Source organism: Budorcas taxicolor, chromosome 17, assembly GCF_023091745.1.
Source record: "Budorcas taxicolor isolate Tak-1 chromosome 17, Takin1.1, whole genome shotgun sequence".
Lineage (NCBI taxonomy): Eukaryota > Metazoa > Chordata > Mammalia > Artiodactyla > Bovidae > Budorcas > Budorcas taxicolor.
This window is the reverse complement of record NC_068926.1, coordinates 6,790,746-6,808,450: the sequence shown is the minus strand read 5'-3', so window position 1 is coordinate 6,808,450 and position 17,705 is coordinate 6,790,746. Positions and strand designations below refer to the sequence as shown.

General features: G+C 45.4%; 1 protein-coding gene across 9 annotated transcripts in view; it reads left to right on the top strand.

The window, feature by feature from the left end:
- FHIP1A (FHF complex subunit HOOK interacting protein 1A) overlaps nt 1-17,705 on the top strand; it is a 305,419-nt gene that overhangs the window by 250,644 nt on the left and 37,070 nt on the right. For all 9 annotated transcript variants that reach the window (XM_052655131.1, XM_052655122.1, XM_052655124.1 and 6 more), the window contains one exon: nt 17,158-17,325. In XM_052655131.1, the coding sequence (XP_052511091.1) occupies nt 17,158-17,325 (168 nt within the window). The remainder of the gene's footprint in view (nt 1-17,157; nt 17,326-17,705) is intronic.

Sequence of the window (17,705 nt, the reverse complement as noted above, 5' to 3'; positions counted from 1 at the left end):
TAATTCCTGTGCTCCTAATGCAGACTTTAGAAAAATTCTCCTTCTGCTTTTGTTAATTGCAAAATGGACAGATTTTTCAGGGAGCAGATTCCTTCCCATCCGGGCTCCTTTACAGTGCCAGGGACTGCTTGGGTGCGCCCATAGTCATTTTTTGATGTCCTGCTTGAGTTTCTCCTCCTGGTAAGTCTGTTCCAAAAGGAGAGCTTGCACCATCTAGTGGATCTAAGAAGAGGCTCTTGGGTTTAATTTTTTGGTGGCCTGGTTCTAAAAAGAAGAAAGAAACAATTTTTTACTTAATTAATCTGCAGAGTCTCACATGGAACTCTCTGTTTATATCATGAGAGCAAAGGTGACAGCCCAGGATGAGGGTAAGGTCACTTTGGACCTCACTGTGCTCAGAACAAGGCACCTCCATGATCAGGCTGTTGCTGCAGCTCCTTTAATGGTGGAAGGAGGATTAGGAGGTAGGTAGTACATCAGCCTATATTTTCTAGCAGTGCTTGGATTGTTTTACTCATTAATTCAAAACATTAACTCTTCTGTAATGGGTCTTCACACAATAGTTGGGAATTAGTTGAATCCTGCTATTATTACTGGGAAATCCGCTAGTACTAATTTGGCCAATTAACTTTTTCAGTAAATGTGCAGTATTTTTCTACCCAGTTGGATAAATGAAGTTTTGGGATGCTTCCAAATTATTCTTTTGTTTCCTTCAATAGACATTTAAATCTTTTCTCCAGCTCTGCAAAATACTTATCTCATGTGATCAGTGGGAGAAGATGGAGTCTTTCAAGCAGGGTAACTTGATGACTGAGTGAGCAGCACGGTGCGGAGGTCTCTTCACTGACTTTGCCCTGAGATCTGAAATGCTCACTACCTTGTGCGGCTGAGTTTTCTTTTTAAAAGATGAGGCGATCCTCTTTCAGCTGAAATGTGATGTCTCACGTGCCTCCTTAGCTCCTGTGCAGTGGGAGCATCTTGTCTGACGGTGGTTCTCACCTTGGTGCATGTTGGAATCAACAAGGGAAGCCTGGCCCCACCCCTGGAGAGTCCGATTTACCCGGGATGTGAGCCCGGGTATGTTTAAAATGCTCCCCAAGTGATTCTAACATGGAGCTGGGGTTCAGAACCACTGCTGTATGTTGTCTTTGAAAGTGTGTTGTGAACCATTGGATTCCAAATCCAGTTTGAACATTGGAGATCCATATTTGAAAACCAGTATTCTCTTTGGGACCAGCAGTGGTTTTGCTGTACTGTGATTGGAGTAAGGTCGTCGTCACGATGTCTAGTGACTCCATGCTCACCCCTCTCCCTGGTGCTGGTGGAGATGGTTATGGTATATGATCTGGGTCGCCGGGGGCAGTGAGGCCAGAAGGGAATGCTTTCTCCTCCCAGTTTTATTGACGCATAAGCAGTTTATTCTTGTAATTGTCCTCATCTGAGGCCGTTGACTCTATATTGTTGGCATTTGTCCTGGTGGCAGTGGGAACGTTGGTGTCCAGGAGTAGGGTGCTCAGAGAGCTCTTTGGAGAAAGTGTTTTCTGGAGTCAGTCCTGCTCTGTCGCTGGAAGCAGGTTGCTTCTGAGAAGCAGAGCTGAATCGGAGGAAGGGTGAGGTGGGCAAAGGGGAGGGAGGGCCTGGGTCCTCCAAGATGCCATTGCTTGAACTCTTACGATGGGAAACAGAGTCTTTCACCATGATCGGCCCACATAGCTGATGTAGCTGTTCAGTTTCAAAGTATTTCTACTATGTCTTCAGAGGGCAAAGGGATGAGAATGTCAAGGAATTGTTAGAATTCTTGTCTTGGTTTTTGCAAGACAGACCTGTTGTGTGAAGAACATAAAATTTGGTATCGAGCAGATCTGGTCTCTCATGAATCTGGTCTCTGCCGCTTGCCATGTACTTTGGGGGGCAAGTTTGTGAGGCTCAGTTTTTTTTTTTTTTAATCTGTAAGATGAGAACCCTAATACCTATACCCTCAGGGCCAAGGTGAGTTAACTCCTGTGTGAAGTACCTAACACAGTGCTTGCCACAGAGCGGGAACTCTAAGCATGGCAGCTGTTTCTGGAATTATTGATACTGTTAATAATGGTGATAATCAGTGATAATGACAGTAATAAATGACTTTTTCCCTCTGCTTTGGAAATGGTCCCTGAGATGCAAGTAGCCTCATGGTCCTTGTGTCTAGCTGTCGTGCCTGTGGGCTGAGAATGGGGATGGGAAGGCAGTGTTAACAGGGGTCCCACCTGGGAAACTAAGAATTTCCATCCTCACATAACCAACGTGTCATAATGTAGTCTCATCACACATTAATGCCTTCAAGTGTAGTTGCTCCCTAGAAGAGTAACTTTGAGTTCCATTGGTGACTCATCTTGTGAATATTCTGTTTGTTTACTTCAAAGGCGCTAGAAGAGAGATTTTTATTTGCACAGTGTAGAATGGGGGTTAGCAGGGAAGAAGGGGAAGTGTGACTTGTGGGGATTACTTTAATATAAGCCGTGACTGGTGCTGTGGTGCTGCAGGAAGGGCCTCCTTCCACGGCCCAAAAGTCAGCTCTTGTCTGATGCTCGGAACTGAATTGTCCAAGGAGACAGGCACGCTAACAAAGCAAGAGACTACTGGGAAGGGGCGCCCGGGCTAGAGCTAGGGAGCCCCGAGGACCGCTCTGCCATGTGGCTCGCGGTCTTGGGTTTTATGGTGATGGGCATAGTTTCCAAGTTGTCTCGGCCAATCATCTTGCTTGGCCCATGTTTGGTCTGACTCACGGGCCTTCTCTGTGGCCTGTGTGTCTGTCTGCCAGGATGGATTCCAGTGCAAAGGCTTCTGGAAGGTTGACAGGACATATTATGGGGTGGTGTCTCCTCCCTCTTTTTTGAAGTGTGAAGTAAAAGTATTAGTCGATTAGTGGTGTCTGGCTGTTTGGCACCCCATGGACTGTAGCCCGCCAGGCTTCTCTGTCCGTGGGACTCTCCAGGCAGAAAAACTGGAGTGGTAGCCGTTCCCTGTCCAAAGGATCTTCCCGACCCAGGGATTGAACCTGGGTCTCCGGTGTTGCCGGTGGATTCATTACTGTCTGAGCCACCAGGGTGGCCTGAATTCTTCTAGCTAGCTTTACGAGGCATGTTTGGGCCAGCATCTGCTTCCTCCTTTTGGTTCCTTCTGAATTCTCCCGGTTAGTTTTCAACAGCAGTAGCACATTCCTTATCAGGACCGCCTGTTGTGAGGCAGCTCCTGCAAGTGGTCATCATTTGCCTGGCCAAGGGGTACGGTTTCAGTCAGTGGTTCCCTAACAATGGGGTAGTCTGGACCGGAGAAGAGGCGATGCCAGCATCAGGGACCGGTGGGGGCCTGAACGAGGCAGCGGTTCCGAATGGCTGTCCCAAGGTTGCTGTTAGCACTGCCTGTGTGTTCCCATAGAGCTGTCTTGGTGCTACCTCGGTCGTTTGCCATAAGTTGCCAGTGTCTGGAGGACAGCGCTGTTGCACTGAAGCTCTGAGCCTGGAGTCGAAGGCATTCACGTGAATCAGGGTGAGCTGGGTCTGTGCAGCTGAGGGCCCTGTAATGCAGCTTCAGAATAGTCAGTATATTCTAATGGGGTATAAAGGGATTTCTTCTCCATCTGGGTTCTGACAAGTTGAGAAAAAAATGAGTGAGGCAGATGGAGGAACAAAAGAGCAGCTTTATCATCAGTAACGTGGGTGCTGGAGAGTAGGGTTTACACCTGTATGTGAGAATTCCTAATACTGAGCTCAGAATTAGGCAGACTCTTCCAGATGCAGAGAAGAATGTGTCCTTCCTGTTGGCAGCCTGGCTCCTGGAAGGAGAGAGAGAGGACAGGCTCATCAAAATGACAATTATTACCCTCTAGCCAGGGAAGAGTTATTGAGGAAGGCAGAGAAAGCCCAGAAGTGCTTTCCTGTGTCAGAAAAGATGTCTTAGGATTGGAGACATTGGTTTTTCTATCAGGTCTACAAAAATCCAGCATTTTAAAATTCTAGCAAATTGGAAGTAGTAAATCATATTTAAAAAAAAGAAAACAGTAGTAGTTTTCCAGTGCTCAAGTACCCAAAATGGGTCCCTGTTGCCTGAGGAAGATAATTGAGACTCTTACACTTGATTTTGAAACACCCCTGCCCCCCACCCCCACCCCCAGTCTGACCCTTCCTACCTATGGACCTAACTTCCCCTGTGATTTTCTTTTCTTTAAAGTTGATTGTATTTATTTGGCTGCACTGGGTGTTAGTGCAGCACACAGGATCTAGTTCCCTGACTGGGATCCAACCCCCGCCCCCTACATTGGGAGCACCGAGTATTGGCCACCAGGGAAAGTCCTGCCCACACTTTTCAAATGTGAGCCTGAAGTCAGAGCCGTGCCCGCATGGTCCTCTCTCATCCCCATGTTCCTGCTGGAGTATTCTTTCTCTTTTCCGTCTGTTAAGTCCCAGGACAGCCCTGATATTGGGGTAGCGCCTTGCACTTAAGCACACACTGCTTTTTCTCCTCCCTGAATCGCTGCTTCCCTCTCCACCCGGGACCACGCAGCTTCGCGCTTGTCTCATTATGTGAGTTTCACCAGCCAGCTGCTGTGAGTACCACGGGGGACAGAATGTTTCTTATGCTTCTTTTATGTTTCCTCAGCTGCTACTATATTGTGCACATGAAAAGCCCTCAGTGAATATCCAGTTGGTTAAAGAAATATATCAAAAAACAGTGGCTAGCACCCTTATCACCACACTGGAATAAAGTTAGGTGTTGGTTATGCTGGAAGGTAAAATTACCAAGACAAAGAACCAGAATTGGCTCATGTTTCATGCCACTAATACGGACTCAAAGAATCTCAGGTTTTGGAAACTGAGAACATGGATCAGCTAGTTCAACACCATCATTTTACACCTGAGAACACGAGGAAGATTGGAAAAGAAATATTCAGAGTCCACGAGCCTAATATTTGTGAGAGGAACGGAGGATACGGAATTGATGATGTTTCAGTTCTTCAACATTAGTTTATCCGCAGAGGGTTGATGTAGCAGCTTTATATTTACATTTTGGCATCCTCTAAGTGTTCCAAAGTGCTTTTTTAATATCTTGTAGAGCCTCCCTCCTTTATGTTCTTACCAAAATCTGTGGAGGAAGGCACTTTTCACAGAAGCTGTCACTGCATCTCATGGTTGACTTTCGTTGATAAATGTTAACTTCCTGCCCGAGCTGATACGGCAGGTCAGAGGCTCTGGGCTTAGTGTGCAGCCCCAGCAGCTGACACGCCCAGAGGTTGCTTGACTTGCCTAAGGCCCCCAGCTACTAAGGGTCAACATGCAAGTGTTTCACATTCCACTGCAGTCCATTTTCAACTACCCTCTGATGCCTTAAAAAAAAAATTCTTAAATTATTATCTCTAGATTCTGAGAATTCCAGCTTAGAAGGAAATACATTTTTAATTTGCTGCTCAGCAAAGAAAAAGAACAGCTAACACAAGTACTTACCCACCCTGGGTAGAAGTTTAGGAACCAAACTTGGGGCAAAGACAGCCTGCTTTGCTGAATGCAGAGAGACAGTGCTGCCCGTTGCCAGGGAGGAGTTGCCAGGGAGAATGCAGGAGTCGAGACTGGAGAAGGATGGGTCACCAGCCCGCTCTCTGTTCCTCCGAAGTCCCAGGCAGGTCTTCCCAGTGCAGATTCAATATTTGTCTTACGTTGTAGGGGCCCCAAGACATCAGTGCTTGTATTTAACTATATAAAAATGTCAAACAAAAGGAGGACAATGTTTTGGTTCTTTGTAACTTTCCATTTAATTTTACATTACAAATTATACTATAGTGCTTCTTCATTTATTAGTGGACAGAAGATTTAACAGGGAAGTAAATATATATATTTTAAACAGACCTTTGAACGAGCCACAAAGTGAGCCACAAAATCAGTCTCGTAGGTCACAGATAGCACTTTGAAACAGAATCAACTGTGTTTGGTAATGGTAAGTATCATATTATTGTAAATTCTTATGATGTGCCATGGCTTTACAAAGCTTCAGAAAAGACTGTGGTCGTGTTTTGGAGGATTGCTTGGAGAATGGGCCGTGGAATTAGTCTTGATGCCACGCTTCTGCCCTGTCGTGGGCTGCAGTAGCTGCAGTCGGTCTTCTGGCATGAAAAGTCACCTCTGCTCTGAGTGCCTGGCGTACAGGAGGCACTGTTCTCAGTGCTGTGGATGAGGTCTCCCTAGCAGTTGACTTACCAAGCAAGTCATCTTGTCTCCAGAGAAGACACTGGATCAGTTTGCATAGGGTCTGACTGTAACTAACAGAAAATGCCCTTCAGTAATCTTGTCTCATCCCGTCCACCACTTCTGTTTATACATCACTGGCCAAGGCATATACTGAGGTACTTACATGCAAAGGAAGAAGGAAGATGTGGTTTTTAGCTATAAAGTTAGGATTTGTTCCCAGGAAGAAATGGAGACTGAGTAATGGGGCACATTTAGAAGTACCCGCTCTAAACCTCAAGATTTCTTCCATGTTCACATTGATGGGCAGTGGGAGGTTCCAGTTACTGTCATTCTTGTGAAAGTGCTGGCTGGGCAGGGATAGGCTTGTGTGGGTTGTTGGCTGCACCAGGGTTGCCCTGCTGAGTGGGCAGAGAGGAGGATGAAGGGCATCTCCTGCTTGACTCACGAGCACCTTGATCTCGTGGGCAGAAGGCACTTTTTGCTTTGGTAGAGCTGTCTGCTTTCTAAGCTATGGCCCTGGGGGCTATTCTGCCGGGTGACGCTGGGGGGTTGGAGGGTGATTTACTGCTTCACAGACTTGCACTGTACAGGCTGGTTTTTTGGTTTGTTTTTTAATTTTTAATTTTATATTGGATTGCAGCCTATTATCAGTGTTGTGATAGTTTCAGGTGGACAACAGAAGGACTCAGCCTTAAGTATGCATGTATCCATTCTCCCCCAACCCTGCTCCATCCAGGCTGTCACGTAACACTCAGCAGAGTTCCCTGTGCTAGACAGTAGGCCCTTGGTTATCCATCTTATTTTTTGAAAGGATTTTATTTATCTGTGGCTGTGCTGAGTCTTTGTAGCCATGTGGGTTTCTCCTCCCGCTGTGGTGAGCGGGCCTCCTCTTGGTCGCGGCATACAGGCTTCTCGTGGGGCGGCTGCTCTGGGTGTGGAGCGCAGGCTCTGGGATGCTCGGGCTTCAGTGGCTGTGGTGCGTGGGAGCAGCAGTTGCCCCTCCTGGCTCTAGAGCACGGGCTCAGTGGTTGCAGTACGTGGGCTTGATTGCTCCACGCGTGTGGGATCCTGCCCCACCAGGGGCTGAACCCATGTCTCCTGCATTGGCAGGCGTATCTTTTGCCACCGAGACACCAAGAATGCCCTGGGTATTCATTTTAAACATAGCAGTGTGCACGTGTTGGAGAAGGCGATGGCACCCCACTCCAGCACTCTTGCTTGGCAAATCCCATGGATGGAGGAGCCTGGTGGGCTGCAGTCCATGGGGTCACTAAGAGTCAGACACTACTGAGCGACTTCACTTTCAGTTTTCACTTTCATGCATCGGAGAAGGAAGTGGCAACCCACTCCAGTGCTCTTGCCTGGAGAATCCCAAGGACGGGGGAGCCTAGTGGGCTGCCGTCTATGGGGTCGCACAGAGTCAGACACGACTGAAGCCACTTAGCAGCAGCAGCAGCGGCAGTGTACATGTTGATCCCAAACTCCCTGGTTCTGCCCCTTTTCCTGGGACAGCTCTTCTCCCCTAGATTTGCTGCTTTAAAAATTATAGACGTTAGTAAGCGGCAGGAGTATACTGCAGAGCACAGGGAATTATCCCCGTTATTTTGTAATAATCCGTATTGGACTATAATCTGCAAAAAAGTGAATCAGTATACTAAAACGAACACAATATTGTAAATCATCTGTACTTCAAAAAAAAAAACACACACACACACAAAACTATAGAGGTTGGGAGACCAACCTGTCTGTATTCACTGCCTTATACACAGCCACCCACCCGATTTTGGAGTTGAGCGGGTCCCAGGTACTGTGAAGCCTCCTCATCTCTGACCTCCCATAGTTCTTCATGTCACTTCTCTCCTATTGCAGGGGAAGAAAATTAGGGCTATAAATGAAGCTTTCGTTTAGTTTTTGATTTGAAAAGAAAAATTAGATTTCTTTCTTTTTCAACAAGTGCAGAAGGGAGATAATGCAGAATCACAGGATTCTGTTCTTAAGCGTCAGGATCACGGAAAGATAGGAAGGGTCCCACCCACTCTACACGGAGAAACACAAAAAACAGCTCACACAAACCCCACCTTATCTAAGGCAGCCAGGTGGTATTCATCTTGGAAACAAAAGTGGAGAAGGCAGGGAGAATCTGCTCGGAAAGTTGGTGTTAATCTTTTATTCTTTCCCTGCATGCTCCTAAGAGATCATTAAACATTTATCAGCAACAAATGCCCTGCAAGCTTTTCTTCAGGTAGTCGTAAGAAAACCAAAAAACAAAGAGAACGCAAAGGAAGCTTATAGCCTGCTTATTTCACATTCTTGGTATACTTTTCTTTTGCCCCACACTAACTTTTTAAAGCACTATGTATTTTATTCATTTCCTTATTCTAAAAGTGATTTAGTTAACCTGCTTGAGATATTTAGGGATGTTGACTCAATGTACTTTTCCAGTAAACGCAGAAGATTATGTAATAGCATAGAAAATGGTTGGGGGCTTTCCCGGTGTCTCAGATGGTAAAGAATCCACCTGCAATGCAGGAGATTCGAGTTTGATCCCTGGGTCAGGAAGAACCCCTGGAGCAGGGCATGGCAACCTGCTCTGGTGTTGTTGCCTGGAGAATTCCATGGACAGAAGAACCTGGCAGGCTACAGGCCATAGAGTCGCAAAGAGTCGGACACGATTGATCGACTAACACTTTCTAACATTTACATACTTAGAAGAAGTGAGCTTCTTTTAAGAGTTCCCCTCTCCGGTCACTTTTATGACTGACTTGCATTTTAGGTGAGACAGAAGGAATAACTGACAGGCTGCCCCTCTGTGCCTCACCCTGTGGTGAGTGAGTACCTGATGATGAACAAGTTTGGGATAACAAAGAAAACCACCAGGAAGACGAGAATTACTGAATTTGTTGGAGGAAACACCTGTGTATTTTCTCGGTCTTCCATTGTATTGAGGTCTTCTCCAGTGGATAAGAAGCCAGGAGTGAAACCTGCCCTTTATCATCAGAACTTGTCTTTGTTACAGTTTGGTGTCTAGGAAAACTGTCCATGTATAAAATTCCACGCCCAAACAACACATGGAACCCAGCAAGCAGACTGAATGGGGATTGGGGTGACAGGCATTAGACGCCGCCACGCTACAGCTGTTCTCACATAGAGCTTCATTCTAAAGAAGCTGCCTGAAACGACCCTCTGAACCATTTCCCCTCCACCACTGGGTTTAATGTTTGCTCATCAGAATTCAGTAGTATTGTCTTATTAATCAAGAAGAGAAATTAGGAGGAAGCCCAAGGAAGCATTTCCTTTTTCCCAACGGATCACTTTTCTCAGTTGCCATAATCAAGAGCATGGCATGAGTCAGGCTCTTTATTTCCTATGAAATGTTCACAAAGAGTCGGACATGACTGAGTGACTTAGCACACACAGAAAAGGAAGATTTCCTCTGCTGTTCACGTATTGTCAAATGAATCTACCTTGCTCATGAAGGCATCCCCAACATAGACTTTGAAAACCATATTTGTTTGTTTGTTTTATTAGTAAGAAGGCAGCTGATTTCCATCCTGACATGTTTATTGATTATTCTTTGGGTACCTGCTGGTGTACAAAATGTTTTGAGAATTCACACTGTAGGTCAGACATAGTCATTTCTGCAGTAACTTTGCAATCTTAAAAAATGGAAAAATGCATTAAGAAGATTGAAAAAGGGGCATGGACTTAGTCTAGCAAAGAGGAAGCTGAGGGCTTTCATAAGAATTCCAGAACAGGAAGGGAAGTGGAGTTTTGGGGGACAGCATTTCCCCACCGCCGCTTCTTAACGTGAGGGCAGTGAGTGTAAGGCGCACTTTACATTAAGCAGGTGGAATTTTACTTCACGTTGAGGCATTGCTTTCTTGATTGCAGAGACCTCCTGAGCTGTGTTGCCAAAAGAAGCTGTGCAAGCCCTGTTTGATTGACTCCGGCTCCCTACCCTCAGACCTCCCTTCTCTAAGCTTGCTCTTCGAGCTTCTGGCGATACTGTTAGCTTACCCCAGGCTTCTTCCAATAAGTATCTTTTCTGCGTAGGTCCACTCGGTTCTCCTGAGATGGTGTGGACTCAGAGAGCTGAAACAATATGCTGAGAATGGTCTTCAGTTATGCACAGGTGCCCCAACGCAGATTGGTGATGTTGTTTTTATAGTTCTTCATATTGCAACTAAGCAGAATCTTTCTGGAAGAATTAGTAAACAGAAAGGGATGGGTGAAATGATCTTCGGAATACTCTTCAGATCTTTGCTACTGAGATAAAACTTATTTTGCTCCAGAATTTCCTTGTTGTTTCTGACCACAGAGCCATACTGTGAAATAACTTTCTTAGTGATATTTGGAGTATTTCAGTAATGAAATTCTATACTGGATATAGTTCAAATATAGTGGATCATATATTGAATTATACTCTGATAAGTTATATTATAATAAAGTAGTATTGTAGACATTATATACACATAGAATAGGAAGAAAGGCTTTATAAATAATTTGCTGACTTCTCCAGGGAGAGGTTTATCATAGGCAAGGAGAGGTATCTTCTGTTTAGTCAGTCAATTAATATTTAATTGATTTAATTAATTAATATGTTTAATGTATTATAGATACATCAAGAAAATACTGCGGGAAGAGGCAGAGACTGGTTTTACTTTTAACTTCTTTTCCTTAAAATATGTTGCAGAAATCATTGTAGCTGTCACTGTAATCTCTTTCCTCAGTTATTTTAGGCATGAATAGCCACACCTATTGACTTATGGCAGAGAGCAAAGAGGAACTAAAGAGCCTTTTGATGAAAGTGAAAGAGAAGAGTGAAAAGTTGGGGGCTTCAGGATGGGGAATGCATGTATACCCATGGCTGATTCATGTCAATGTATGGCAAAACCCACTACAATATTGTAAAGTAATTAGCCTCCAATTAAAATAAGTAAATTAATTTTTTAAAAAGTTGGCTTAAAACTCAACATTCAAAAAAATAAGATCATGGCATTCGGTCCCATCACTTCATGGCAAATAGATGGGGAAACAATGGAAACAGTGGAAGAATTTATTTTCTTTGGCTCCAAAATCACTGCAGATGGTGACTGCAGCCATGAAATTAAAAGACACTTGCTCCTTGGAAGAAGAACTATGACCAGCCTAGACAGCTTATTAGAAAGCAGAGACATTACTTTACCAGCAAAGATCCGTCTAGTCAAAGCTATGGTTTTTCCAATTGTCATGTATGGATGTGAGAGTTGGACTATAAAGAAAGCTGAGTGCCAAAGAATTGATGTTTTTGAACTGTGGTGTTGGAGAAGACTCTTGAGTCCCTTGGACTGCAAGGAGATCCAACCAGTCCATCCTAAAGGAAATCAATCCTGAATATTCATTGGAGCTGAAGCTCCAATACTTTGGCCACCTGATGTGAAGAATTGACTAATTGGAAAAGACCCTGGTGCTGGGAAAGATTGAAGGCAGGAGGAGAAGGGGACGACAGAGAATGAGATGGTTGGATGGCATCACGAATGCGATGGACAGGAGTTTGAGTAGGCTGCAGGAGTTGGTGAAGGACAGGGAAGGCTGGCGTGCTGCAGTCCATGGGGTCGCAAAGAGTGGGACACGACTGAGCAACTGAACTGAACTGAATTGACTTTGGATGTCACCTCCTCTCACGTCCCTGCCTGCCGGGTGGTGGGGTAGAGGCAGTGAGTGCCTGGAGGCCAAGGAGCAGGAGGGGCCAGGAGGGAACGAGTGAATCGTCAGTGCAGCCTTTTTGCAGACTGGGAATAATCGAATGTTTTCAGTCCTGAATTTTTGGCTGAAACAGTGGTGCCGCTCCCTGAGAACCGGGGTGTCTGTCTTTCCGCTTCTGTTCTTGAGTGTTGCTCGTGCTCCGTGTCCTGGCAGGGAAGGAGAAGGCTGGGAAGAGTCCAGCTGCAGCGGTGGCTGCCCTGGGGTGGACACGCCCCGCCTGTCCCTCAGCGGCTCTCCCTCTGGCAGCAGCAGGCGGGGTCTTAGCCTGTGTTCCCTGGGAAAACCCCTTCATGTCTGTTTCCCGAGATACAGCCTCATCTTTCCTTCCTCGTACTGATTTCAGTGGTCCAGGGGCCCCTGGTCTCCTTGTTTCCTGCCCTCTGGGTGGAGCCAGTGGGGCTGAGGCCTCACAGAGGACCCAGAAGAGCCCTTGCTGGGCTAGTTGTCTCCTCTACACCAAAGGGACACCAAAGAAGGGTGGCTTCTGACTTGGAGAGGGTGCAGCAGTCACCTGATCCTGCCGCCCGCCACCTGCCTGGGCGACAGAAGATAGTAGCCATCTGTTTCTCCCAGTGTGACCAGATCTCACACAAAACACAGTTAGCAGGTGGGGATGTACCGTAGGACACACGTAAACCTGCCATTACGGGGAGGATGCTGGTGCTAATTTAGATGCAAATGGAATTGCCCCGCTAGAGCTGGTCACAGAAAGGTCGGGGTGTCTATATCGACATGCTCAGTGTCCTTCCTACGGTGTGCGTGAAGCGGCTGCGCTGCTGCGATGGGGGGCATGCTGGGCTGGATTCTCACTTCACTTTGGGGAGAGCTTTGACTTTGCCCAAGTGGAATGGGACACAGTGTCAATTCCTCCCTCCCCTCTCATCCCCTTTTTCAAAGAAAACAAAATCTTTATTTTGTCCATTTCTGAGAAACTTAAAATTTTAATTAAAAGGCAAGTGCATTGTTGGAGCTCTTAGGCTAAGGTAAAAAGGAGTGGACTGACAGTAAATTCAGTTGCCCTCCTGTCCGCAGAACCGACCTCAGCTCTCCATGCAGTTCACCCAGATCCAGGCCTTGCTGGGAGATGGCCTGGAGTGGAGGGCCCTGGTGGGGAAAGGCTGTGAATTGGTTGGGTTTTTGCACTGCTATTTTAGTATTTTTTTCAAATGTTTTAACTATTAATATAAGGCACAGCCAGAAACTTATTTTCTACATTTCTGTGTATGCATTTTCTTAGTTGAATGTGACAAGACATATACGTGCAAAATATATTGTATTACATATAGTTGGAACAAAATATTTATATAAAAGTTTGGCAAAACAGGACTTATTTTTACTACATGCAGTCTGTTCCAATACTTTCTGTTTGAACCTGGTCTAACCATGAGTGGACCAAGACACTGATTCTGTTACCTACTTTGGGTCTCAAACTATGGTTTGAAAAAACATGTTTAAGCGGTTGGTGCAGGGCACTTGGCGTGAAGGGCAACTCAGGTAAGGGCCAGTGGAGGTGGAAAGGGTGGTGAGGGAGGTTTCAAAAAATAGACTAAACTGGACTGCATAGCAGGAAAAATAAGTACCTGTGTCGGGGTCTCATTCTAGAACTTGGGCTGAGAAGTAGGCATGTGAAAGTGCCTAGGCAAATATCCTGTTTGGGTTCCTGGTTGTACCTTCTTGTAAAGGATCATTATTTGTCTGTAGGACCTGAGTTTTCCTTAAGTCATTGTAGCCATTGTGGTCTGCTTTTAGTAAGAAAGAACATTCCCGAGCTTTATTATTGTGTATTATATGGCAGAACCTCATTTACCCTTTCTGCTGGAATTTCTATGTAAATTTGTAGCTGCAGTTCTTCATAGAACAAGGTCAATAAATATTGACACACAACTGTGAGGCAGAGGGGTCCTCCTTACATCGGCAGCCGACTGTCCTTCACGACTGGCCCACGGGGAGGCGGCTGCTCTCCCGTTTTGCTGGTCCTTGCTCTTTGGGACATTGGCAGAACCTGAATTTTACATTCGGCACAGCCCAGCCGCCCTCCCCTGGTGGCTCATCATTAGCTTTCAAGTGATCACACTTAGGCTCTGGGCTCATCCTCCTTTAAGGAGGTTTCCTATTTGGAGGATTAGAGAAAGTTTCTGAGAAGTCAAGATAATGGGGCAGGAGAAGATTTTCTAGGATAAAAGGCTTCTAAGGGCTCTGAGAATATGGAGGAGGAGGGAAGAGGGGGAAAGAGAAGGGAGCCAGATTTTCTTGGTTTGGGTGTTCATTTAAGGTGAGGATGACCTCGATTCATAAAGACTTTGCAACCTGATGCTCACTGGAATCGGGTTTTAATATTTATAGCACGTTATGTAAATGATGCCCCTCCAAGTGCTTCCTTGAATCCTCTTAGCTTATAAATGACAGCTTTGATTTCTAAAAAAAAAAAAACAAAGAAATCTTTTCATTTATCCCTGCTTGAGAGTAGTAAACAATAGATGCTTAGTGCCCGCCTTTCATGCCAGGCCCCAAAGCCTGAGACTTGGATTCTCAAGAGTTTATCTCTGTGCTTTTGAGCTGATTACGGCCATGCATAGCTAAAGAGGGGAAAGCTAATGCTAGACTGTTGGTGCAAAGGCAGCTCTTGGAATTGTGTGTAGCGTGTCAGCTCAGCAGTGCTCCACAGGTAAGTTGAAAACACAGAAGCTACACACGTGGTCCCTTTGGAATGATTGTTGTTGTTGTTTAGTCGCTTGGTCGTGTCCAACTTTTTTGTGATCCCGTGGCCTGCCAGGCTCCTCTGTCCCTGGGGTTTCCCAGGCAAGAATCCTCAAGTTGCCATTTCCTTCTCCAGAGGATCTTCCCTACCCAGAAATCGATTAGTGCTACTTTTTTTTTCTTCTAGTAATCAGTATTGTTAGGGAATTCAAATATTGCGTAAATGATTTTAGGTTAAATTTCTACTCTAGGACCCTGAGATTGCAGTCATGCAATGGGTGTGAGCTAATGGAACTGTGTGTTTGGTGGTGGTGTCAGTCCTTTCCCCTTAATTGTCCTGGGTGACATCAGCTATTCTGTAATTTTTGTTTTAAAAAAAGTCCCCACTCACTGGGGCCTTCAGATCTCATGCAGAGAAGAGGGAGGCATTAAAAAACTTAAGCTCAACTTTGGCAAATGTAAATTGCCAGGTCCTTGGAGGCTGTCATTTGCTCAGGAAATGTTTATTAAGTACCGTCTGTGGCAGCAGCAGTGCACCGGGCTCTTTCCATTGCCCTGCAGTAATAAAGAAAAAGTCGCAGCTTGCGTCCCAGGACAGTATTGTAAGTGCTGTGAGCCTGGGGCTAGAGAATGCAGGAGAACACAAGGATAGAAGCCGTTTGTTCAGAAGCAGGGCAGCCCACAAGGAGGACTCTTCTCAAAATAATTTGTCTGCCAAGTGGTTGGTGCTTACCTGTTTCCTTTGCTTTATTTGGGCACAGAGAGCGTTTACAGCTGGTCAGATGACACGGTTGTGTTGGTTGAGGAGTCATAAGGTTGGCACTGCGCTGGGAATGGAAGGGCCGGACGCAGCGCTCAGGCCGCTCCGGGTACTATCAGTGGGTTCTGAGAGTGCACTGAGATGTACTGTAGGGGCCTTGCTTAGAATGAAGGAAACAGAACTGATGTGGTAACATCTGTGTGGACTCATCTGTCTAGCACATCCCTAAGAACCAAGAAATTCATAAAAGTAATTCAGGCCTTTCTGTGCAGATGCATCCTTATGAGGTCTGTCCACACTTACATAGCAGGTCTGGAGATCTGGCTTCTAAACTGAGTTGTGGATTTTGAAGGCAGAAAAGGAGAAGAGGAAAGCATTTTTAAAGGCACGGCCCAGTAACAGCGTGATAAAATGACAGCTAACACTTTTAAAGTGAGGAGGAAAGGAGACCGACTACTGGAAAGGAAAAGATGTGATCACTCAGAGTTTATCACCATCTGTTTCGTTTAGCATCAAGTGTGTGTGACTCATGGCAGGGGGGATATCTAAGCTTCCTAGGGTATAAGATTGAAACCTGAAATTTTGCACTGTTTCCCTGGTAATTCTCATGCAGCCTTGTGTGAGTCTTTCTGTGTTACAGACAGTATGGCAGTTGATGACGCCTGTTCTGCCTTCAGGGCTTCCCAGGTCGCTCAGTGGGAAAGAATCCTCCCGCCAGTGCCTGCAATTGCAGGTGACATGGGTTTAATCCCCTGGAGAAGGAAATGACAGCCCACTGCGGTACTCTTGCCTGGAAAATCCCATGGACAGAGGAGCCTGGCGAGCTACAGTCTATAAGGTCGCAAAGAGTCGGACATGACTTAGCACAAGCATAATTCTGCCTTTAGGGAGACAAAGCAGTGTATACTCACTCTTAAAATATTCCCAGTCAGAATGTTTAAACTAAAAACTCGTTGCTTTAAGCATCAAATCCTCAGTTCTTTGAAAAACTTGACTCTTTAGAGGAGTCTGTTTTCTGAAAGACTGATGTTTTTACTGCATGGGAAAATCACAGTACATAGAAAACAGTAACCCGTATTATTTAAAAAGTCACAGTTACTTTATAAGCAGTAAACTCTTTCAGCAGTTTATAAATAATACTTTATGTATATTATTCAGTTATAAAATTTTGACTTGCAACTTGCCTGAAATGTATCTGAACTTCTGCAGCATTTTGTTTCTGTACCTGTCATTTGCTATTTATTATATTTAGTTTGCTAGATCATAAATAGAACCCATCTTCCTGGACAGAAAATGTTGTTTCTAGCTTCTGTTCATAAGAAATCCCAATAAAGGTTTACTGAATGACTAGTAATGAAACAAGTTATACTGAGCTTTCTAATTAATCCTTTTTACGGACCATGAACATACTTTCTGTTATCTTGTCCCTCTTTGTGATTACACACTAAAATCTTGATGGTATTTGAACTGCAGCTGGTGATCAGGGTTGTCAGAACACTTGAGTTGCTTCTTTCTGCCTTTGCTTTTCCCTTCCTGAATTAAAAGGCGGAATCAGCATGAGATTTTGAGGAATGTGAATAGGTTAGGGGCTTCAAATGAAGCTCTGAAGTGTGTTCTCGTGGCAGGCGTGTTCTTGCCTTGATGGGGTCACTACAGTGAGGCCGGGGGCCATTGGAGAGGCATGTATTGCAGCATCGAGGGGAGGCTCACCTGTGTTCACTCTGTCGTTGGGCCCAGGTGACTGTGGAGGAGGTCATGACCACAACCGCCTACCTGGACCTTTTTCTGCGCAGCATCTCTGAGCCAGCACTGCTCGAGATCTTCCTCCGCTTTATCCTGTTGCACCAGCACGAGAATGTCCACATCTTGGATACGCTCACGAGCCGAATCAACACCCCATTCCGGGTAAGGAGAGCCCCAGTGGAAGGGAAATTATGACTCAGGACAGATTTCAGGAGAGTTTGTTTCTGGAATAAAACTATGAATATTCTCTTCTTTTTGTTTCCCCTCCTTTTATTTTCCATTCAGCCTTTACTTTTCTATTTTGGAAGAGATGAGCTAGATTGTTTTGCTGTCTGGAGCCCTTCTGTCTGGGAGGCGGAAGTTACTGCCTTTTCTAGACAGTTTTTCTCAGTTTGTCTGGCTTGCCACTTTCTTCTGTGGAACCGGCAGAATGTGCTTCTGAGGAGACAAGGAACAGGGGATGGGGCTGAAGCTCAAGTAAAGCCAAAGGGCTGAAGTATGTCAAGTCCGGGTACTAGAGATCGTATTTCTGTCCAGAAGTG